At 38.4% G+C, this 25,934-nt stretch overlaps 1 protein-coding gene across 1 annotated transcript in view; it reads right to left on the bottom strand.

The window, feature by feature from the left end:
* Positions 1-25,934, bottom strand: part of LOC139732473 (solute carrier family 23 member 1-like) — a gene marked incomplete at its 3' end in the record, with an annotated part of 46,926 nt that overhangs the window by 6,329 nt on the left and 14,663 nt on the right. The window contains exons 2-8 of the mRNA XM_071643336.1: positions 17,131-17,352; positions 16,514-16,671; positions 10,259-10,347; positions 6,363-6,415; positions 2,180-2,361; positions 1,569-1,689; positions 271-427 (exon numbers count right to left, since the gene is read on the bottom strand). Of these exons, the coding sequence (XP_071499437.1) occupies positions 271-427; positions 1,569-1,689; positions 2,180-2,361; positions 6,363-6,415; positions 10,259-10,347; positions 16,514-16,671; positions 17,131-17,352 (982 nt within the window). The remainder of the gene's footprint in view (positions 1-270; positions 428-1,568; positions 1,690-2,179; positions 2,362-6,362; positions 6,416-10,258; positions 10,348-16,513; positions 16,672-17,130; positions 17,353-25,934) is intronic.

Raw genomic sequence — 25,934 nt, 5'->3', positions numbered from 1 at the left:
CGCTTATAGTCAACACTTGGAAAAACACTTTCCAATTGTTTTCCTCTCTTCATTCCCAAAATTTGTTGATCTTTCATGGTAAATGTGTAAATGTGTGTTTAAAGCACTGAATCAACACCTTGAATACAAAGAATAAACTTGGTTTCACTACAAACTCATGACACAAAACATGCGTGTTTGGTAGTGCGAATCATCGTTCCGATTTTTCAGCCAGCGACTAACGGCATAATCACTTGTATGAAGAGAAGATCCAGAGAGTCATTAAATTACCAGGATAAGGGAAGTAGAACCACGGCGCCTCTCTGAGCACATCACTGTTGATATCAGTGCGAGCTTTGTAACCGTAGGCGTTTGGGTCGGTAGGAAACACGTCAGTCACCGTCAAGATGAAGGAGAAGAACCAGGCTATCAAAATCGCTATGATGATCTTAGGATAGAAGAAGATAAACGATCGTTTAACTGAGGAAATACTTTCACACTGTGAAAGCGGCGACACAAAATGCATCTGCGGGGGGAATTTAGTAATCTCAATAACCAATAACCAATATCTATATATAAAAAAAAAATTATTCTATATAGACTCAAAGCGTTTCAACAATTACTACAAAAGAGAGAAAGAACAAACAAAACAACGACAATAAACTTGTCAGATCTCATCAAATTTCATCCACATGTTTAATCGCCATGTCATTAGGGAATCTTAATATGATCATGAACGAATAATTGAGGTTTGTTTGTTGTACTGTGTTGTAACGTTGTAATTCTAATGTATTATGTATTGTTTAAAATGTTATAATGTGTAAATTTAGATGTATAGAAGATGAAGGAGTTTAAAAATGGAGAAGATGAAGAAAATGTTGATTAGAAGAGGAGGATTTGTCTGAACGCTGAATTTTTAATGATGATATTTTTGTGATTATGGAATTTATTCAAACTATCATACCCAATTAAATAAGATACATGTAAGATGAATTATGAATATTATGGTTTTTATTTTCACTTTCTGCACAATTATAGTAGGTTTTTTTTTGTTAGATATTTTTTGTAATGTGTCACGCGTATGTTGTTCTTTGAACAATTGTTATTTGTGTATATCTTTTGTACGTAACGCTGGTGGGAGGCACATTTCCACATACCTATTTATGGACAATAAAACATTCAGTTCGATTCATTTCAATTCAATCTAAAAAGGAAGAAAATCTGAGCCATCAGTATTGAAGTCGAACGGTTGAATACCGGTTTAAATAACATCTATCCAGCATGTCCATATAACAAAGGATACAATACATGCATGTTATCACTATATTCTTGTTATGCATGGGACGTAATGCTGTATTTCTTGAGTTGTTCAAAGATTGTATGATTTCATAATTTTCAGTTCGTTTCTCATAACCTTATTTAATCTGCCCAAGAAAAGTGAACAGATAGAAATCTCTGCGGAAAAAGACAGCTAAAGACAATGATACTGCTCTTCAACATTTAGTCGATGCTGACTTGAATCGACAATGAAACGTAGAACGAGTGTCAGTTTCTCTTTCCATTGGAGAGGTTGAAGAAAGCGGACTCACTGGGAATAACTTGAAGACGGGAAACTTTGTCACGTGACATTTCTTGGCCTTGCTGTAGCCAAGGCACGGCACGCTGAACCTCTCGAGGTACTGAGAGAACATGATTATAAGTATCATCGTCCTGAGAGAGAAAAGAAGAAAAGTGAATTAGCTCAAATGTAAATTTTCAAAATTTCTTATCTAAAAAACATACGTTTGTCCTCCCTTGTATACTTTTCACTTCTATTGTCATATTTCATGGGTAGAGAAACCTTGCAAAACGTGATGATGCGATATACAGAAATAAGTTATTGTTACACTGTGATGTTACTATCACTAAACATCGCAAAATACTGAATTGTTTCCGTTTCGTAATTTGAGGATATTTTACCTATGAAATATCTACGAATGTGAGTTTAGGAACGAAATCACTGATGGGATTACACTATAGGCCTACGTCAGCCTTTCGGAGAAGAATTATGTTGGTTTCGTTACACTCTTCTCGTCACCTCACATTACCGCACTCACAAACGCTCGGTCTCAAACACACACTTGCACACACACACACACACACACACACACACACACACACACGGATTCTCCCGCCAAACGTACGGATGTATTTGACTCACATCCAGGCGATGCCCCAGTGTACTTGCGCTTGTGCCGCCGCCGATTTGAAGAGTGACAGTCCGATCAGACCGATAGTTGGTGCAATCGCCAGAGGACCGATATACCGGAGCAGCAGTCCCATGATTCCTGTGAAACCGATGACGACTTGGACGATGGACGCGACAATGACGGCACCTTGGATCTGGAATAAAACAATCACCGAAAGTAGCCGTGATATACATGTATATATACAGTTAAAAAAAACAACACAGATATGATCATATAATTATATGATAATTTAGGGGCCTAATATATCAAAGCTCAACACTGACACTCTCGTTATCAATTGATGTTGACAATTTGGCGGTCAGAAGAAGTAAATAAAACCTGTCAACAATGGTACTAAGAACACGATGCGATGTTGACTTGTTGGCTTTTGGCTGGTTTCATAACATATTGTTCGTGCGACAATAATTGCTCCCATGAAATATCTGCACCCTTATGCAAACATAAATTCAACCCACAATATAACCCTTACTATAGGCTAACCCTAATCTTAATCCTCACATCAAACAAAACGTAAAACTCCATCACAACCCTAACCCTAACCCTAACCCTAACTCTAACCCTAACCCTAACCCAAGTCCTTGAAAAATAAGACCGGAGCAACTGTCGCAGGAACAAATGTCGTGTCACTACAATGTTGCCTGGTGTCAAGCGTTCTTAGAGTTCACGACGTTTCACAACACAAAAACAAAACAAACAAAAATCGCTCATATATTCTTCTCTCTTTTTCCAATAATCTCAATATGAAAATAATAATAGATCATGGTCTTCTTAGTCCAGGGTAGCCTCTTTAGCGTTGACACTGTTCTACTCGGTTCTAATGGAGGAGCCTGTCATTGTTATTACCCTATCATTGTCAGGTACTCACGAACATTCATACTTGGGGCGATATAGGAATGGTGTATGGGTGAAAACATCTTGTCCAAGGACGCAAGCACTGTGGACTGGACTCGAACTCGGGTCCTCCGATTGAAAATCAGGAGCCCTTTCCACAGTGCCCCCACGTTACCACATTTCCCTCCATCATAATATAGTACAATGGAATTCAGTGAAGTTATAATGTGGCACGCTATCATGACACTTATGAGGAACGCGGTGCTTTTGGAATTCATTGCATTTTGGATTCTTACTCTTATCGGCAGCCACGGAATATGAATTTATGACAGTAGATTGTAGTTGTAGATATTCGAGAAAAATCCTTAAACTACAATAATCCGACTCTATTACCTAGTCATCCCCCCCCCCTAGATTACGTATAACACACGCATTCTGATGAACATAATATGCTAACGATTAACAAAAAACAATACCTCCACAAAAAAAACCGAACAATCAAACAAACAAAAACATAACTGAAACAAAAACGTACTATGTTAAGCACTGGATGCGTTCATAAGTGCAATAACTTGTAAATTTGTAATGAGATGAGTACCATCTTGAAAACAAAATCGAACCACACGATATTTCTGGAAGGTGTGTTACGCCGCCAAGTTTATGACGTGGGTCAAACTTTGTTTCACTTTCATTAGCTATTTACAGCCGTTGAGACGGATTTATCATTCATCATTATTGCATGGACGACAGTATAATTACTTTCTCTATGATGTTATTCCATGCTATACGAGAATGATGATACACCTTTGCAGACATTTTCATCCGTTCTCAGTACAGTCCAACCCATATAATTTCTCGCTTGTTCTTTATTTCAAATCCCGGCTACGCTGACGTCAAATTTCTTGTTTTCTCCGGTAGAAACATTATAGGCCATCTATATCATTGTTCACTGTACGTTCATATCGTATTTTGACTTCATAAAATCATGAACACAGATGTTTGAATCATTATGTCACCTTTATCAGACCATATCACTGGATGTGATGCACTATTCATGACCATTAAAGGGACTGTACAGTACTGGTTGAGGTAGGGATTCATGTTTTGAACATTCCTAAGTGAGATAATGAAAAGCCTCTTATGAAATATGAAAGAGCATGTAATTTTAAGATGGATTCAACGTTTATTTGATGAAAATTGGTTTTCAAATGGCTGAGATATCCAAAAAAAAAAAGTGCTAATAATACAAGGCGACATGCCCCAACTTTATTAGTATCTCTTTGTTTCACCTTGTTTTTGGATATCTCAGCCATTTCAAAACCGATTTTCATCGAATAAACTTTTGATACCCCTTAGAATTGCATGCTCTTTGACATCTCATAGAGTGGTTTCTGAATATCTCACAATACGTTAAAAGCTAAATCTTCACCTCGACCAGAACTGTACACACCCTTTAAAATTTTGGAGATCAATTTTGATTTCTTTATTCACTGCTTTCCTCTTGACATTTATACATGTTAACAATGAAAAAAAAAAACCAAAAAAAACCCCCCCAAAACCCACACCAAAAAAACAACCTTCTACGTAGAACATTTTTCTAGTTTGATACACACATTTAGAATGTTGAAAAATACAAGCTTATCAAAAGTGAAATACACAATCACATCCGTTTGCAGGAAGAACCCTTCCTATACGTCTCGTATCAAAATACGTGAGCGTAGTTTATATACAATGGCTGGAAAAGATCTTTACAAATTCACGTATCGAATTCAGACGTAAATCAGTGTCTCCTGATTTTACTACAGTTAACGTTCATTTTAGCTTTGATTGGGTCAACTTTCAAAGGAAATGACCGCCCCTCGGTTAATGGAGGTTCGTGGGCGTCGATGGGAGGCGGATAAATCATTACACACGCATTGATGTTCGTAAATCCGATATTCGTTTCAGAATCATCAGCACATACAAGCGGATAAGTTAACGCGAAGGATAACCTGGATAATATTGTGCTTGTTCACAAGTATATAGTACTCTCGCATCGTCGGTTCACGTAAATATATAAATATCAAAATTAATAATCATAAACGATGAACTTGAAGCGCATCATAAGTTTACGTCATTAGGAAGACAAGTTAAGGAACTTAAAACGTTATGTCTATATGTATCGAATAAATTCGTTATGATAAAATTCATTATTATACTCTGTTTATCTAGGAACAGCGGAAACTCACGCGGACTTGATACGCCCACACCTTCAGTCGTTCAAACAAACAGTAAGTGCTGACAGCGCAATACTACCGTGTCGCATACGATACAGACATACGCTCTTGTATTTTTACGCAGTCATCATATCTGGTGCTGCGAAACCACAAAATTTATGATTTTCCGGATTTTGATATTTCCGGAATTCATTGTCACCTGATGTATGATCGAAGCTATCGAAATCTTAACTAGTGGCATGGTAAGAAAAATGAAGTGGAATAATCAATATTGAAATTCTCCGAAATTCTACCGAAGTCCTCGAATGCAGGTTCGTAAGAGTCGAGAAGATCAAGTATGGCCACTGACTGAAAGGAGGAATGGGTTACTAATCAACACTGTGTGTGAATTCTGTTGACATCAATTTTAGAGGAACTTTTAGACGACACAGAGATGCACAACGTGTTGTCATCGATGTATCTATACCTCATATGTAGCGTAGGACCTATGGGTCAGCGATTATCAATGCTGCTATGGTGTAGTGAACCGTATAGGTATATAGAGGTACAATACTCCTCCATTCTACATAAAAATTATACATGTTGTTCTTGTGTGTTTTTGTTTTACAGTAGAATAAGTAAAACCTGCATTCTTAAATTGTTGTTGTTGTTGTTGTTGCTTGTTTTGCTGTTTTTCTTCCTTTTTATGTTTTGTTTAAGCATTTAAATTTGCCTAAAAAAAAAAACATGGAACTCTCTTAATGCTTCTTCTTTTTTTCGGGCTGCTAGGTTTCGCCACACCCTGACTCAGGTTATTGATGAAGAGTGAACAATATCCGAAGCATCCTACTCAATAAACACACATTTTGAGAAGTATCACATATCCCTGACCATGTCACATCAAAACATCGATATCTTGCAATAACAGTTCCTCCTTACATAATAATAAAAAAAACAAATACGGGTATAGTATTCCAATTTTGTCCTGTAACCCGAGTAACACGACACAATCAAACTACCTGCCTAAAATGTCTTTCACAGCCTATACAGTATACTATCCACCATCGTTCGGTGCTAATAATTCGCGGCGTTTGACAGGTTTACCTACCTCCTGTATCCGAGACCGGAACTCTGTTCGGATTTCCGTTATGGTGGCGTTGCCTATACATGTTGAAGGGTGTAAGGAAAAAACAAAAACGTGGATGCAATGAATCAATGTCTTCCTGACCGAGAGGAAAGGCATATCTGATAAACTGATTAAAGAAAAATCGATCCAGCAGAGAATTAAATACTTGTTGAAAAAAGCATTGAAATCAAATGCGCTATAGAAGTAAGTCAGTTGTAAGACGAAATTATTAGACCAACACTATTCCAAAAGTCATGATATTCCGCAACAGGTCAGAGGTTAAACCATCATGGCATCACGATAAAGTTCGAGATAGCTATAAAAGTCAGCTTACTCGACTTTGCCGTTACTTACGGGGGACATTTTCAGCTAATTTGCTCTTGTTACCTTGTTCCGATACATCATATGAATATTTCAGTCAAAGAACTTTCGTTTTTGCGGTTATTTTCCCCTTAATTTCCTTCAGCCTATAAACAATGAGTACCAAGGTCGTGCCTACACGAACGAGTTTATCCCGACTTTATCCCGCATAAACCAGCAGGATTTCCACAAACTGCACGCCAAAAACTTTGATCGAAATTCCATGACCGCTGATAAGACCACGGTAAACTAAGGGAAATGGAGACCTATCCACCAATGTCAGGGGCAATGTCATAACCTGTCAAGAGCTTACCAACAATCCTACGCAACTCGGAAATGAGGTCAGAATTTCATCCCTCGTCCGACTTTGTTGGCGGAATTGGAAAGTGATTCAATTGCCTTGAATTCTGATTGACAAGAGGATATTCAGTATCAATGTCTGTCATCGAATATTTTGCTACGGAACATCGTCTATGTTTACAAACGGATGACTTTTCATGGAGATGAAAAAAGAAAGAAAGAAAGAAAAACGTGCCCATGTAGTACGATGATTGTGGAAATCCACTTTCTATTATTCAGTGCATGAAAAAGTGGCAATGTTTGTTTCTAGATAGAATTTCACTTTCTCTTCATTGAACACAACACCTGGGGCCTGTTGCATAAAACTTTTTACCAGAGAAAACTAAAGTTTGTTCTTTTTTTAACAGAGTTTTTCCTGCGTCAAAGTCTAATGGCGGTATCATGCTAACCTCAGTTTTCAATTCTTACCAGAATTTTTCTCGGGTAGAAAGTTTAATGCAAGAGGCCCCTGAAAGCTTATTAGTTGCAATGGCATGATGGTCAATGTGATCATTAATTGTTGCTGACGTAGCATCTTTAATATTAAATCCAATAAGCAGGTGACAAAATACGCCTAGAACTACTCGTGTTTCTTTGATGTTCCTATATTAGAGCTTATCATCACTATTTCAATTTATTCAATTTATTTATATATGCTGGTGAACAAAACTGTTCGTAAACATACCAAATAGTGGATTTGAATTCGATGAAATGACAATGTGTGTTCAGTGAATGTTGGTCTATGACGGCTCTCATGAAGCACAGACTTGCAACAACATGATGATTATCAGTAAGTTTTTAATCTTTGTAAGTGACGTCCAATTTATCAATCCCAATACCCCCCCCCCCAAAAAAAAAAAAAATATATATATATATATATATTATTATTGTCTGGTTAATTTTGATGGCCACTGATCAAAATCTTAAACTGATTGCATAATTATCAACAGTGAAAGAGACACATGTTACCATTGAATACTGAAGATTGTTTAGGCTGTAGAGTATAGAGAGAGGGGGGAGGGTGATAATGTATTTGTAGAAGCACATGAAATTAGCTAAAATGAGATTGAATAAATGAATAATGAATAAATGAATAAATGAAATTGAATGAGGATTGTCCTTCTTCACGAAGGGTCTATCCGTTTGATACAGCAGCGATGTGCCGCAAAGGAATATCACGTTTGCATCAATATTCGGAGACTTTCTCTCTTTCTTTTTCTGTACGGACACCGGCTAATAGGAAGAAAATAACTATTTAAAGATAAAGGTTTGAAAGCGACTGAAAGAGCAAGGTTGCCAAAAGGGTTACAGTTCGTTATTCCGAAGGTTCGTTATTCCGAAGGTTCTTTAGTCCGAAGGTTCGTTATTCCGAAGATTCGTTATTCCGACGGTTCGTTGATCCGAAAATGTGATAAGGTTTGTTATTCCGAAGATTCGTTAATCCGAAAATGAAACAAAACTCGTTATTTTGAAGGTTCGTTACGGACCCTATTTCATTGTCGGATCAACGAACCTTCGGAATAACGAACCCTATTTCATTTTCGGATTAACGAACCTTCGGATTAACGAACCTTCGGAATAACGAACCTTCGGAATAACGCCACAAATGTTCGGATAAACGAACCCATTTTCATTTTCGGATTAACGAACCTTCGGAATAACGAACAGCACCCGCCAAAGGTGGGTAGTAAAGCGAGATGTGGCCTTCTATTTGGAAAACCAGAAGAGTTAGTGATTATGCATCAAGTGAGTTGCAAAATTTGTCTTTGATATTTAGTACAATGTATATAAATGTGGTTATTATGATTATGATGATAGAGTATTTAAATTTGCTGTGTTTAGTAACAACGTAATGCAGTAACATGATATGACGATTGAGCGATTTAATTTGCTGTGTTTAGTACAACGTAATGCAGTTACATGATTATGACGATAGAGCGATTTAGTTTGATGTGTTTAGTACGAAATAATGCAATTATTTGATTATGACGATTGAGCAAATATAGTTTGCTGTGCTTAGTGCAATGTAATGCAGGTGCATGATTATGACGATTGGGTGATTTACTTTGATGAAGACCAGAAGACTGTGTAGGGATGATACACAAATTATGCTTGTGGATGATTCACCGGCAAAGAAAAAAGTGGACTGCATGCTTGTGCATGCAGTATTTATACCAACAGAAGGGCATATCAGGAAGTGGTGGAAGAGAATAGTATCAAGAAGTGGTTATAAATTAGTCAATCATTATTAGAATTCTGACATTTTGCACGTCAATCGCGAAACAATTCCCTTGAAAAGCAAAATTACATGTAGCCTTTGTTGCATGCACGGCAGATGATACACTCCAAATGGTAGGATCGTGCAAAAGTGATCTTTATAGTACTCGTTACTGTTTGTAAACAACAGCAACAGTAACAAAAGATATTTTTAGAATTTCCTTGTATATATATTATATATATATATATATATATATATATATATATATATATATATATATATATATATATCAGGGCTCGACACTAACGGTGGCCCGGTGGCCCGGGGCCATCAAAAATGAAAGTCGGGCCACCAAATTTCAAAAAAGGGCAAATTTGGTGGCCCGCCTCGGGCCACCAAAATATTTTGAAAAGTATGTCAATAAATTCGTAACTTTTTGCGCCGGAAATTAGCAGTTAAATTTGTTCAAAGGATGGATGAAAAGGACTGAATGAATGCCTGAGAGTGAGTGTTGCAAGTTTGTTGAAGTTTATTTATGAGTAGATATGTCCAACTTCTAATTCTTACTATTATAAATCTTAAATATTTGACTCATTAAAAAAAGGACTTTTAAAGTCTTTTATTGTTTATTTTTTTCGGGACACCAAATTTTTCTCTCGGGCCACCAAAAATTTGAAATTTAGGATTTTGGTGGCCCCATCGGGCCACCAAACAAAAAAGTTAGTGTCGAGCCATGTATATATATATATATATATATATATATATATATATATAAACAGTATATATATATATATAAACAGTATATATATATATGTATGTTTTTTTTATGCTACCTCCTAGTAAGGATTTTTCGTAATTCTTAATAACTCGTTGGAGGTGCCGCATTACTGCAGCTACAAATCGACGGTATCTGTACACTGACGCACACTGACAATCTTGACTTTTTTATTTCATTCCTTACCCTCCAGAGTAGGGCAGTCACCCCGGATGCCCAAAATGGCGAACGTCGGTAGGAGGAAGGTAAAGGTGCCACCTTGCACTATGGGCAACCTATGATACAGCACACGGTAATACAAAACACTTACACTGAGTCTTAATGATTACATACCAAGAAAATGTAATACGAGAGAAGTTCGTATAAAGGTCATGGATCTTGGGCGGCATATCCGGGCGGCGTACCGTGGGATCTCAAGAGTATCGACCACGAGAAAAGAGACCCCCTCTGGTGTTACCGAGACCGGTCAAGTTCCCATTATCGTTATCATTTGTGCACCGATCCCCTAGTAACACAGGGTCAAGAGGTTTCCTTCCTCCATTCCACGGGAATCACAGGTGCGAAAGGTTACTGAGTTCGAATTGGCATGTTATATATAAGTGTTACAAAGACATAAGTGTTGTGCAAGACTCGTAGAGGATAAGGGGGGGGGGGGGGCGTACGAGTTGGTTCCAACACCTCCGCATTCAAGTTCAATCATGGCTATAGGGCGTAGGTGTAAACCAGTTATTACGTTCGGTCACGTGACCAAAAAAAAAGAATCATATTTTTTAGTATAATAATTCATATCAAGGTTTCTTTCTGTTTTCTCTCTTTAACTGTAGCCATTTACCATTCAAGCACAATAAAAATTGCATATTTCTCTCTTTCTCTGACAACTTAACGACACTGTCGCTACAAAATGTTTCGTGTTACTAACAGCAGACATGCATGACATTTGATTTATTTTCCTGGGGTCTCGGAGGGGAAGAATAAACGTCTGGTTTGAACCTGGGAATAGAACTTGTAGTGTGTGCTACAGGGTTATATGGCTCTGACCTAATCACATGAAATGATGGAAAATTACGATGTTACTAAATAGACTAAGTTTTATGTTCCTCTTGTTTGTTGAGTCAGCTCCACCCCTTTATAAAGAAAATCACGGCTTGAGTTTGTCTAGATTTGATGCAAAGTGGCGATATCAGCGCCCATTAAATGCAGGAATTGTTAATGGCAGCACTGCATGCAAGCGAAGATGCATGTGCTGGATGTCGCTGGTGTAGGCCTATAACTCCTTGAGCAGTCCTCAACACCTAATGTTCACAAAGTGTAAACACGCTTGCAAGTGCATGGTTAAAGGTCAAACGTAAATCTCAGGTTATGTTTACACTTCCCTATTCTGGGTCAAATCAAGCATATTTCGATGAATAGATCATGAGCATGTATGCTGATGCTTTGAATTCGGAAGAGTTAAATTGATTTATTTCATCTTCTTTTGTTTTATCGTCTTTTTTAGCACAAGCGCCCAATAGTGGTTTAAAAAACGTGGGAGACGACATCTTTTCACACAGGAGAAAGTATGTACCCTGTGAAACATAATTCACAAACCTGTCAGCGGATTGGAATCCGCGACGTTCGAAATGCCCCCTACAAAGCTCACAAGACGCGTATAAGGGTTAAGGCTGCAGACACCCAAGAGCAGCCAGCCTAGTCCTTGTGTGACATTGCGATATATTGGAATGATGTTGAGGGAGAGATGGCTGTTATGCTGTAGGCCTCCGTATACGTTAAATCGGTGGTTTGAATTGTATCATGATGGACCGGCTGAAATGGAGTAGGGCCTAATTACCAGCCCGCCTGGAATTTTAATCCTTCTTTCGTAAATCTTTTTTTTTATTCGTATGGAGATTCTACTCCACCTGCACAGAATTGTTTCGTTTAAGAGCTCTCATTAAAATCCCGTAAAACGTATAGGTTCTCCAATTTTCACTAATACTTGGGCAAGATCATCTGCATGGATCAGCGCATGCAGGATGGTAAATTATTAGCAGTATAGTCCGTAACCAGATTTCTGTGAGGAGGTTCAGGCAATCTTCGCTTCGAACAGTTGGAGAACTTTTGGCCAAGCAGATCTAATCAAAACACATCCTTAATGCAACCTGCACTGATTATATTACGTATACACTGTACAAGGAATATGTTGATAAAATTTTCTTGTGTGTCATCAGTGCTGGTCAGTACAATACAACGATCAGCCAGTCATTTTTGAAACTTGAAAGGAAACGCGATACCAAAATAACTCATCGTTCCTTCATTTCGTTTTGACGAAAAAGAGAAACTTTGCACAATAAGTAAGCGCACAGGCCGTCTCTATACTTTCTGCTTCACTACGCATTTGGAAATTCGCAAAAGATATTGTATCTAAAACACGTAAATGCTTCAGAAATAAGAACGCACAAATACAAGTACGACAATGTTGAATGACCTCAAAATACAACACATTTTACGAGTACAAGGACACTGATTTTCGCGTGATTAGTGACTAGTGATAAACGATGCCAACAGCAGTGGTAACAATAAATACCTGTAATGATTGACATGGCTTGATAATTCATGTTTTCGAAATGGAGCGTACAATGATCAATCCTTTGCCTCTTCGTCAAAATGACCCTACACGATGTATAAGAGCTTTGAAGGTTCTGTTTTACCATTTGGAGCACTGATTTAAAAAAAAATGCTCGAGTTATCACATTTGATGCATGTATACGACATATTGTATAATCACAAAACAGCCTACCACGTAAAGATTTCGCAATAAAGCCCAAAGTATAAGGAGATATCACTATCTTTCTCAATAAACCATACTGTAGACAGTTTATTCTAGATACAACATTTTAAGTATTGTTCATATTTTATGTATTTAACAATATACTTAACATTGGTTGTTTCTATCCCTAACTCATAAATATTTAAAAACTATTATGAAGCACTTTAGCTGGGTTTTTGTTTCATCAGCAAACGATAAAGAATGACTTCAATGGTACAAAGGACAGAAATACCGAGAGATACGGAGTTTGCAGTTAGCTATTTAGGAAAGTTGAAAGCATTTCTCTCTGGACTCACGATATTCTATAAAGCATAGCTGATATGACTGTGTAAAGGAATTCAAGCAACACTCTGGCTTCCTATGCCAGCGAGACGAGATGAAGTTTTGAAACAGCACTATGGAACAACATCGCATGGAAAACAGACGGTGGGAGTTCGAAAGTATGGGTATATAATTTTATTATCAATAAAATTTCTACTTAATGTCATGTTGTCGTGATAGATACGAACTCATGAAAGTACAGATTCCATCATGGTAGTTTCATGGAAGGAAGAATGCATAAAATGTTGTGGTATGATGCGGGAATCTCTGATCAATAAACCAGAAAGGGGGAGCTAGTCACCTTACCCTCAAGAGTTGGGCAGTCACCCTTTAGCTGGAGGATGGAAAACGTCGGCAGGAGGAATGCAAAGGTACCCCCTTGAATGATTGGCAGCCTTTTGACGGGCAAAATCATTCAAAGTTTTATTTCAAAGGAGGACACAGAAACCGTAGAAATGGAGCAAATCAAAACGAACGAAAATAAAAATATACTTAAAACCACGAAAGAAAAGGTGCGACACAATTTGCTAATATCATGTGGCTAAGTAATCACATTTTACGGAAACATTAAGATAGGTCATTCACATTAAAAATTAGTATGATCTTGGAAGAAAATCGAAAAATGCAACCCGAAACAGTAAATAACGTTAAAGGACAAGTTCACCTTCATAGACATGTGGGTTGAGTGAATGCAGCAATATTAGTAGAACACATCAGTGAGAGTGTGAGCAAAATCGGACAATCCGTTAAAAAGTTATGAATTTTTGAAGTTTCTGCTCATTCACGGCTGGATGAAAAGACTACTATAACTTGTGATGTCACATGAGTACAACATTATAAAGAAAGAATAAAGAAAATTCAACACGCCATTTTTCTCGCATAACAAAAGAACACTCGACTTCTCTCTTTCAGAAGGCAGGGGGAATAATATTACCCTCAACATACGTCAGTAGGAAGTCGAAGAAATGTGCACGTTATTCAAAAGTGAAGTTTTGTGAAATTCTCTTTTTATTTTCCTTATATAGTTGTTCGCATATGACATCATACACTGTAGTAGGCTTCTCTTCCAGCAGTGACTGCGCAGATACTGAAAATATTCGTAACTTTTGAACGGATTGTCCAATTTTCCTCAAACTTTCACTGATGTGTTCTACTAATATTGCTGCATTCTCTAAATCCTTATGTATATGAAGGTGGACTTGTCCTTTAACCACCGTTTCCCTTGAAACCATTGATCACCACAGAATTAGTTCTACTAACACTTAGTAAGCCTACTTACATTTTATTGTGTATACTTTTTATAGTGTATACTCATCATGACACAATATACGAACATTTTTATGATAATTATGTCGCTACTATCATGTATTCGAATACACCTCATAAGACCCTCAAAACCTTTGTGGTATTTATTTTCATTGAGTCCTAGTCAACTTACCAAATGCCTTGTACCTCAGTGACAATCTGAAATTTAGGATCTAGGATTCCATTGAGTGTCATCATATACAGCAAAACGAACAAGCATTTTTTTTTTAGTCGTGTAGTTGTCAATTCGCAGAATTATCTGACTTTGCAGGATTAGAAGAATTGGCATAATTCAAGAGTTCTGAGAGGGGCTATACAAACTTTCACAATGATTGTCTTTGAAAACTCGCTGTAAACTTTTCTGATACTTGATTGTTATATCATATTACTGTAGTCAACATGTTTCAACACCACATCTCCTGAATAGTTTGCTCAAAACGAACTTACGCTCACGCACACATTCACATATCATTATGTTACACATAATTTTGCTATCACATCGCTTCTATATCAATGTATCCATTTTGGTGGCATCACACTGTCTCGAAATTGACGGAAGATGGAATTTTCAATTTTGCATGAAGTTGACCTTGAACTTGGTTAAAAGCAAATCAACTGCCGAAACAAATGCGTTGCCTACAGAAGGTTACACAATGACCACACTAGAAGGCTACACGAAGATGTAAGTCTTCATTATACACTCAGCAAAAAAAGTAAGTTCCCCCTAGCATTTGTGGATATATCTCAAAAAGTATTCAACCGATTTTCATAATTCAAACGGAAATGGATAAAGAATTTTATTACTCACAACATGACTGACTGGCAAATCATTGCCACCAGATATCATTATTGGTGTGAAAAATGCATTTTATGTCAAAATGCATGGAAACAAAAGTTGCACTTTAGTGATTTGCAATGACTTTTACACAAATAATCAAACAATCACTCATGATTCTGAACATTTAAGCATGGGTTATTGCATATTTCTCTATCTCTTTCTTTTCATGAGCATATAGTGAAGTATTTGATAATTGATATGTCCACCACCCGCAATGACCAGCCGCATCTCCTCCTCATACTGTTAACTAAAGTTTGTACTTGGCGCTGCTCAATGTTGGCCCATGCTCTCTGCAAGATGCGCTGAAATTCTTGCAGTGAAATGTCATCTTTCAACTTCTTGCTCGCTGATATCCCAAAGATTCTCTACTGGATTACAGTCAGGGGATCTTGCAGGCCACTCCATACGTTCGATGCCATTTCCTTCAGCAAACTTATCTACAACTTGAGGGCATGATGCAAAATGCCAACAGGCACATTAATGTGATCAACCTAAATTGGAAGTACAAATCACATGGCTTGTACCAATATTTTCATATTGAGAAGGCCTATTGTTCAAAAAGTATGCATAACATCTGTCTAATAGGGAAGCACATTGTACCTGAAGAAATTCCTGAGAATTACACAATTTAAAAAGATCATTTGATAACTTACATAGGAAATGTATACAATATGCTTCCTTATAATGGCCTAAAGTGCAACTTTTTTTCCCATGCATTTTGACATAAAATGCGATTTTTTACACCAATAATAATATCTGGTGGCAATGATATGCCATTCATGTTATGAGTAATGAAATTCCCTATCCATTCCCGTTCGAATTATGAACATCCGTAAAATATTTTTTGAGATATATCCAAAAATGTTAGGGGGGAACTTACTCTTTTTGCTGAGTGTATAATAAACTTTAGCTGTTTTTGGCTTGCCGAAGATTTTGTCACCGCTTACAAAGTTGCTGCCGGAGCTCGAGAAATTCCATCGACGGTCATACGATGACTTAAGGTATGCCCTCACGAATGGCAGGAAGTTTATACGATCAGAGCCGAAAATGACAATTTTGTCCATCATGTATCCGTTTTCGCCCAATTTCGGGACAGTGTAACGCCTGTATGACCCGGGCACATTCTGTCAATTTTAACATGCGCGTTGTAATAGGCGAGGAAGCTCTTTACCTGACGCCGAACGTTGACTGCAGAACAGTGACCAGTCCCGAGACAAAGAAGATGGTCCCGATGACCTTTGACAGGGTCACCAGATCTTCCTGAAGGCAAAGACTCTCCGACAGAATGAGTGGAATGGCTAGTACTCCACTGAACATCGTCAGAAAATGCTGAAGAAGGGTATAAAAAACAATATGTTTTTAGGAGTCTTTTATCACCGTCCTCCAGGCCTCTCCGCAACATCCACAAAACAAAGATTACACGAAGGTTGAGGCTCCACACTCAATTTTCAAATGTTATCCATAGGTCAGTCATAGGCAAAGGATGTTGGTCTATACGATCTTTAACCTCATTCGAAGCCTCACTTGAGAATCAATGACAGAAAGTCCTATAAAGAAGCAATAGGTCTTCAAAGCCCTCATAGTCTCGCATACATAAACTTGCTTTTTGGATATTGGTAATCATGAGTAGCTACCCTTAATCACTACTTGAAGAGAAGAAATCTCGATAAGCAATTTGCATTGATTTGTCACTATGGTAACGTGATAGAGTTCATGAGGATTAAAAGCGTAACATATGCTGCTGTTGGACTACTATCAGTGCTATATAGCTCTGTAGTTATGTCTTACCTGGAAAGAGAGGATAATCGTTGTGTACCACGGAGGATTGTCCTCAATTCCGTACGTCACCACGCTCTTCAGACGATTCAAAATGGCGTCGGCTTGTGCCTGGAAATCACTGACTTCGGGGGCCACCTCCTCGCCGCCATCCTCGGGCTCGCTGTACTTCTGGTAGGCAACATCGGCCTGGTCTTGGCCGTTGCTTTCGACATTCGTTTTCTCCTCATTTGCCTGTAGGGGTAAAGTAGATAAAGGTTAATGAGAAGTATACTATTAACCTGTACATGCAACAGTATAGGCGTATTCGTAGACACGTGCACGCCGTTGTGAATGGAAGTATCATATTGAAAGTATAATATTAACCTCACTTCTTAATGAACAACTATTCAAATACCAGCAAGTATCAGCATAATTTGTTATACTGCAGGCATCATCGTCCCAACTGCCCTTACAATTGTCACTATCACACTCTGGAATCATGGGGTATAATGATTATACATGACTAATTGTGCTCTATTATGGCAGTTTCATTTTTTTTTTCGATGGCAGGAAGAAAAGAGAGGGCATCAAAGGCTTGGCGCCCAGCATGGGCAATGCCGGTGCCCGGAGCGTGTCTCGCGCTGCAAAAGAAACTGTCAATCTTAGCGCATCCAACAAGCCCCCCAAAAGAAACCCCTCATTATATGCTGTGCCCTCAACTGACTCCATTGCTTCGTACATACTAAATCGGTGAATGGCGTACCGATACGTCATTTACCTCCCGAAAGGTACCATAGTTAAGGTTGTAAACACTCCCGTGAGACATTATTCTTGTTTTGCGTAGAATGGTCCCCCATGTGATAAAAAACAACAACGAAAGAATACTGGTACACAATCCAGCGACCGGCACGTCGTCAGCCTAAACCTGTTGTACACACACGTCCTGTAATCCATTCGACGTCCATATTGGTAAAGGGTATGGAGGCCTGGCTGCGTAGTTGAGGATATAGTTCCCTTATCAATCAGTTATACGATACATGATACAACCCTTTTCCGACATTTCCGCTACCCCTTGGAGACCTGGGATGACTAGTTTCGCCATAAGTCCCCGAAAAGATATTACCCAAAAGACCAGTGGGCAACATAAACCAGGGAGGTCCCCTGCATAAACAGATTCCCTTTCGAGGCAGTGGCGTATCTAGGGAAAACGGCGCCCGGGGCAAGCGCGAAAATTGCGCCCCTAATTTCTGAAAAAGTGTTCAACCCCAACCCGATCCCGGTATATTAGGGACTTTAAAAAAAGGTCCGCATGATATGCTTTTTCAAGCACCTAAGAGGGGTCTTTTGAGGGTGATTTAAATGAAATAAATTTTGATACATTTTGGCGAGCGAGCGCAGTGAGCGAGCCGAAAATTTTTGTATTTCAGCTCACAAAACATGGAATTCATGTCATTTTTTCTTATTAAATCTTAAAATTCTAATCTAGATATAGTGACGGCCTTATAGATAACGATTTATACCAACAAACTAAGGACTTGAAGAAATACTCTAAATTAGTATGCGCGAGTCAGCCGAAATTTGTATACTTCTGCGTCATCATTACGTTTTGTTCTTATCTTCTTCTTTTTTTGATAAATTTAGGCGAACGAGCACAGCGAGCGAGCCGAAATTTTTTGTATTTCAGCTTACAAAACATGGAATTCATGTCATTTTTTTCTTATTAAATCTTACAATTCTAATCTAGATATAGTGACGGCCTTATAGATAACGATTTATACCAACAAACTAAGGACTTGAAAAAATACTCTAAATTAGTATATATGCGCGAGTCAGCCGAAATTTGTATATTTCCGCGTCATCATTACGTTTTGTTCTTATCTTTTTTTTTGATAAATTTTGGCGAGCGAGCCGAAAACTTGTGTATTTCAGCTTACAAAACATGGAATTCTTGTTGTTTTTTTGCTTATTAAATCTTACAATTCTAATCAAGATATGGTGACGGCTTTAGAGATAACGATTTATACAACAAACTAAGGACTTGAAAAAAATACTCTAAATTAGTATGCGCGAGTAAGTCGAAATTTGTTTATTTCCGCGTCATCATTACGTTTTGTTCTTATCGTCTTCTTTTTTTGATAAATTTAGGCGAGCGAGCACAGCGAGCGAGCCGAAAATTTTTGTATTTCAGCTTACAAAACATGGAATTCATGTCATTTTTTCTTATTAAATCTTAAAATTCTAATCTAGATATGGTGACGGCCTTATAGATAACGATTTATACCAACAAACTAAGGACTTGAAAAAATACTCTAAATTAGTATATATGCGCGAGTCAGCCGAAATTTGTATATTTCTGCGTCATCATTACGTTTTGTTCTTATCTTTTTTTTGATAAATTTTGGCGAGCGAGCGCAGCGAGCGAGCCGAAAACTTGTGTATTTCACCTTACAAAACATGGAATTCTTGTTGTTTTTTGCTTATTAAATCTTACAATTCTAATCAAGATATAGTGACGGCTTTAGAGATAACGATTTATACATAAACTAAGGACTTGAAAAATTACTCTAAATTAGTATGCGCGAGTAAGTCGAAATTTGTTTATTTCCGCGTCATCATCACGTTTTGTTCTTATCTTCTTCTTTTTTTGATAACTTTTGGCGAGTGAGCCGAAAATTTTTGTATTTCAGCTTACAAAACATGGAATTCTTGTCTTTTTTGCTTATTAAATCTTACAATTCTAATCAAGATACAGTGACGGCCTTATAGATAACGATTCATACCAACAAACTGAGGACTTGAAAAATACTCTAAATTTGTATGCGCGAGTAATGAGTCGACATTTGTATATTTCTGCGTCATCATCACGTTTTGTTCTTTTTTGTTGTTGTTGTTAATTTTTGGCGGGCGAGCGCAGCGAGCGAGCCGAAAACTTGTGCATTTCAGCTTACAAAACATGGAATTCTTGTTGTTTTTTGTTTATTAAATCTTACAATTCTAATCAAGATATAGTGACGGCTTTAGAGATAACGATTTATACAACAAACTAAGGACTTGAAAAAATACTCTAAATTAGTATGCGCGAGTAAGTCTAAATTTATTTATTTCCGCGTCATCATCACGTTTTGTTCTTATCTTCTTTTTTTGATAAATTTTGGCGAGCGAGCGCAGCGAGCGAGACGAAAATTTTTGTATTTCAGCTTACAAAACATGGAATTCTTGTCTTTTTTGCTTATTAAATCTTACAATTCTAATCAAGATACAGTGACGGCCTTATAGATAACGATTCATACCAACAGACTGAGGACTTGAAAAATACTCTAAATTTGTATGCGCGAGTAATGAGTCGACATTTGTATATTTCTGCGTCATCATTACGTTTTGTTCTTTCTTTTTTTGTTGTTGTTAATTTTTGGCGGGCGAGCGCAGCGAGCGAGCCGAAAATTTTTGTATTTCAGCTTACAAAACATGGAATTCGGAATTCTTGTGTGAACACAATAACACAATAAACATTGTTATTTGTCCGTGTCATCATCATGTTTTGTTTTTATCTTGTTTGATTTGGTTTTCTGCCCCCTTCTCCCTCCCCCCCCCCCCCCCTCCTCCTCCCCCGTCCGGGCAAGTTTTTTTTTTTTTTTTTTTTCCTTCTTCTTCTTCTTCTTTCTTTTTTTTTCTTTTTTTTTTTCGTTTTCTCGTTTTTTTTTGCGCCCCCAAGGAGTGGCGCCCGGGGCACGTGCCCCCCTTGCCCCCCCCCCCCTAGATACGCCACTGTTTTGAGGTGTATATATGAATAGTCACCTGTACGTGCTCATTCAACCAACCAAGAACGCTTTACTCCGCGTATAAGGTATAATATCGCATTCGAGTGATTAATAAAGGCACCTATCGCTACGTGGTGAATGTATGCTTGAGTTTTTGTCCTTTCTGCATCGTGACGAAGAGGAACTTAAACACACACAGAGACACACACACACACATAGACACACACACATAGACACAGACACTTAGAGACAGAGAGAAAGAAAGACACACACACACACACATCCCCCCCCCACACACACACACACATGGTTCCAGTAATACCTGTAGGCCTAACATATCGATATCTTATTCCTCAGACCAATATAGTGGAGTGATAGCCACTTCTAAAAGATTCCTCAAAATTCTACAATTCTACAATGTTTGAAACCAGCCACAAGAAAAAGGGGAAACACGGTAAGTGCAATGATAAGTGATATGGGACAAGGATATGTGTGTGGACTGTGATGCTCATCACAGATTATCGCAGTGTATTTCCTCGCACCCGACATAGAGGAGAATATTGCTTTAATCACATAGATTTGAATTGGGGACGCTTCTTTTCATGTCGTTTCCCCCTCCCGCAATCCCCTCCCTTCCCCCTTTAGTCTTATCATTTCACAGCTGAGGTGCCCATGGGTAGGGCCAAACATGACAATGAAAACCTTTTGTAAATTACAGAAATCTTCAGTGCAAAAGTGTGTGTGTGTGTGTGTGTGTGTGTGTGTGTGTGTGTGTGTGTGCGTGTGTGTGCGTTCGTGTGTGCATTTTATTCCAGTTTCGACGCTGTTTTTCGAGATAACTTCGAAAAAAAACAACGTCTGCCCTTTTGACCCTCTCTAACTGCTGACAATCAAGAGGCTGCTCGATAGAGATAGGTGTATTTCATGAACTCGAGCGGATGAGTGAACGCTGAAAAAAGGTGCACATGCTATTTGTATCAAGTTCTACAATAATCACTGGCGGATCCAGGAATTCCGTAAAGTTGAGGCGCCTTTACAAAATCAAGGGGGAGAGTTCGGTGGGGGGTACACTCGGCCCCAATTCTTTTTCTTCTGATTTCTTTTGATTTGACAACAAAAAAAAAACCAAAAAAATAAAGGGGAAAGAGGGCGTGTGCCCGTCGCCCTCTCCCCTGGATCCGCTATACTGCTAATGAAATATTATCGAGGATTATCACGTTACCTGAATTAGTCTCCTGACTTTGTTGTTTAAACTCATTTAAACATTTCCTATTTCTCTTCCGTTGAACAGGGTCATAAAGTAGACAAAATAAATCAGTGGAATGTGGTCAACGTTATACCAACGAGGTACCTCCTTCTTTTGATACTAAAATACTGTGACAAGATTATAAGATCGTACATCTCATATTACTATTTTGATGTGATGTACCACTGTATTTGGTACAGCAAATGCAACTGCCACGATGGTCTTGCTGATCTCGGATTCGAAAGAACTCTCAGTGAAGACGAAAATGTCACGGTGAAGATGGTCGACATCAAGTTTGTACCCGACAGAGAGGAGAGAGCTTTCGCCGACAACGCGCTCGAAAGTTGCGTTGACGAAGCTGGTCATCATAACGGAAATGGAGCGATTCGAATCTCCGTGAAAAGGACGGAGCTGTTTCAGCTTCAGTTCTTTCAAGGTTTCTCTCCGAGTATATCTAATGTGTCCATCATATAATTGGAGTGCGTCGGAAGTTAGATGAAACACGTTGCTCAAATTACAACTGTATTCGCATGATACTAATTATGCGACAAAATGACTTATCAAATAAAGTCTTTTTCCGGTGTTTTTTTATGGCGGTCATAAGAAACATAATTATGTATTGAACACAAATAAAAAATAATTTGGATCGCTGAAGAGCCATCACATAATATCGCAGAACCTATAGGAGTGTAAACATGAAGTGATAAAGACACGAAATGTGTACTTCATATCGTGCGTAAATTAAAAACAGCTCATTTCCCCTCAAATAGCCGTACCATGAGCCTGATGAGGACAAAAGGGAGACTGAAGAGAAAATTACTGTTTGCTTCGCAAATATTTATCACATATTTTCCCTATGACAACCCACTCGTTGTACCCTTGGTAGATATTGTCCCTGTGGTTTAGTAAGCGCAAACACTCTAAATCCTTCCGAATTTACGAGAATATACTACTACACATGTATGCGTACATTTTTTTTTCTTATCATACAGTATAGTGTCACTTCATGTACTATACCTATGAACATCACTTTGTAGATAAACGTTCGATATATTCAGGAAGTGTCTTCGTGACAAATTACCACATTATACAGATTACCTCTGTCACCATAATATAAGTTACGAACGTGAAAGAGCGTTACCAAAAATGCAGCATGCAAGCATGTTACAGACACTTGGTTTGAGTCTTTAATATCGTGAAAGCGTATCAGCTAACCATGCAGATAATTAATGATTATCACAATGTTAGAGCAAAGCTTGACCAGGATGCATAAGTTATGGTAAGAAAAACTCGAATTGCGAAAAGAATTTCTACACAACCTGTTATTTTTTTCCATCGACGCCCAACATCTGATCCTGATATTCACATAACTATGTAGCGAACATACTACCATATAATTATCATGTTTTCGACCTCCAATTATAGTCCGCACGCTTTTTAAAGAACTTTTTACGACAAGGTTCCACATGAGGGCAACCACGAAAGTTATCAGGAATGATAGGAGAGTAACATCCACAACGCGTCTGCAACTATATAACCTGTCCCGATACAGCTACGGGTATTCTATTTTTTCTCGGGACATAAAGGGAAGTTAGGACCTGCGATATAGCTTCCATGAAACATTCCATATATATGAAATTAATAACTCGGCGATGTTCATTAATATCAACAAATGAATATAATGTTCGGATCTTGGCCCACTCCTTTGTCACATCAGCACACATTATGGCCTGTGTCGAATATTCGAAAAGGTAAGCTACAGATAAACAGAGAAGGGGGAGAAAACGAGAATCCAATTTATGTTTGGCTTATCCATGCGAGAGAGCTAGAGGTGTTTGCGTTATACGTGTTCAGTGATCGGAAACACCCTTTGTTTCCTAGACTGACAAACCTTACACATAAGGCTTAACATGTCTGCCTCTATTCTTCTCTCTCTCCCTTCCTCTCTCATAGGCACATTCAGAGGTTTATGACTACAGATTTCATGGCTGTCTCTCTCTGTATACATTCATCTAACCTTGTGCACGAAACATTAACGAGGTGTTGGATATCACTGCGTATACGTGTATTATGATTGTGTCAGCAATATACTGTGGCTATTGTGCATGAATATAACTCCAATTTCATACTTTCTATCGATATTGTTTGGCGTCGAAATATCCACTGAGGATTTGGCAGCTGTCGGCTCTATATGTCTTTCTATCCTGTTCATTCATTCCGATTCATTTGTTACAGAGAGCATTTCAAAATATGCTTATTTTGATGCCACATGTTCACGCAGTCAATTCAGTGACTATTATTGTACAAGTTATGATGCACGCAGGAGCTGCCACACAATGGAACTGCACCTAAACTTAATTAAATATTTGAACTTACTGCAACGGGCTGGTATTCTACATCCATTGCATGCGGCGCGGCGTCTGTCGGTGGCCTTGTGAGAACGCCAGCAGCAGAGTTCGCAGAGACTGAAACCCCTTCAGCAAGTCGACGATCGTTGTATAGGTTTGAAGGGTTAATCTGACGCGGTTCTCTTAGCGTAGTACGACGTCGACGAGCCCCACATCGATGAAAGGTGATCCTCAGTGAAGTAACAATCAGATATCAGCAGGCAATATGGGTGACAGTAAACGATCCTTCTGGACAGGAGTCCTTTGATAGTTTTCCCAGCGTCGTACAGTGTGTGACCTTTGTACTCGTTGTCAGACCACAACACAATCAACGAGCAAAGTTTGGACAGTCTAGCGAGCTCAGCGACGCCCGTCAGTAGATTGTTATGATCTGACAGCAGAGAATAATTACTCTTCTGTCTACCTTTGCAGCTTTTGATGGAGACCAGAGTGAAAAATCAGTAGAATGCTAATACTCACTCACACAAGATAAGCACTCAACGGTCTTTCAACAATACCCCTTACCCCTTCATTTAAATGAAGGCCAGAACATTTTAGGCAGACATTATTAAATGCTTAGTAGTCTCCAATAGTATGTAAAAAGAAGAAAAACGTATACAAAAACTGATAAGTCCTCACTGATTTGTGATTGATTGATTTACTAGTCATTTTGTGAAAATGGTCTGATCATGACGACTAAATAATTGAAGTTTATGAACCTCGTAAAACGACGGTTGCTTGATCAAACAATGTCTTTTAAAATTGAATAATTTTGATAAAGGCATGCTTGAGAGAGCTAGCAGGGTGTTCAGGTCACATTTGAACATTGTTGGGTTTGTGAGTCATTGTATTGTCCGCCGGAACTTGTAAGTAATAGTCTCCATTCCAGCTGTACGTGCTGGGGTATAGCCAATACTTATACATCTACTGTACTTAGTATGAAGAGGGGGAGTTGGCTCCCCCCGCCTCCCTATGTAGCATAAGTACAGACATGAATGGTACGAACAATCCATCAGTCCTATAGGCCTTCTGCATCACAATGAGTGATTTCTAGTTCTATCAGTGCTGGTGTTGGTGTTATCTGAACAGCAGGATCAGCAATATTCCGAAACTTGAAATCAGTCAGTGTTAGCAGGTTTGCCTCAAAATTTTGACCCAGTTTCGCTTGATAGTTTTAGTTCCGCTAATGCATGCCGTCTGCTTAACCGAGTTTCCGATCCCTACGCGTGTTGACGATTTGCGAGCTTTATGCCCAGTAGCTAACACCATGCCTTTGGGATTGTCAAATTTGCCTGTTCAAGTTTGGTGCTGTACGTATGAAACTATAGTTACATTCAATCTATCGAGTTCGTGGATAGACGCCATCGATTCCTACTCAGATAAAATGCAACATTCACCCGTTGAGTGTACACGAACGACACATGGCCGTATTAACCTTTGCTG

This window comes from Diadema antillarum, unplaced genomic scaffold (genome assembly GCF_040938485.1).
Source record: "Diadema antillarum isolate AM-2024a unplaced genomic scaffold, OU_Dant_1.0 seq00000423_RagTag, whole genome shotgun sequence".
NCBI lineage: Eukaryota > Metazoa > Echinodermata > Echinoidea > Diadematoida > Diadematidae > Diadema > Diadema antillarum.
The sequence above is the reverse complement of the archived record's forward strand: the minus strand, read 5'-3'. Positions and strand labels throughout refer to the sequence as shown.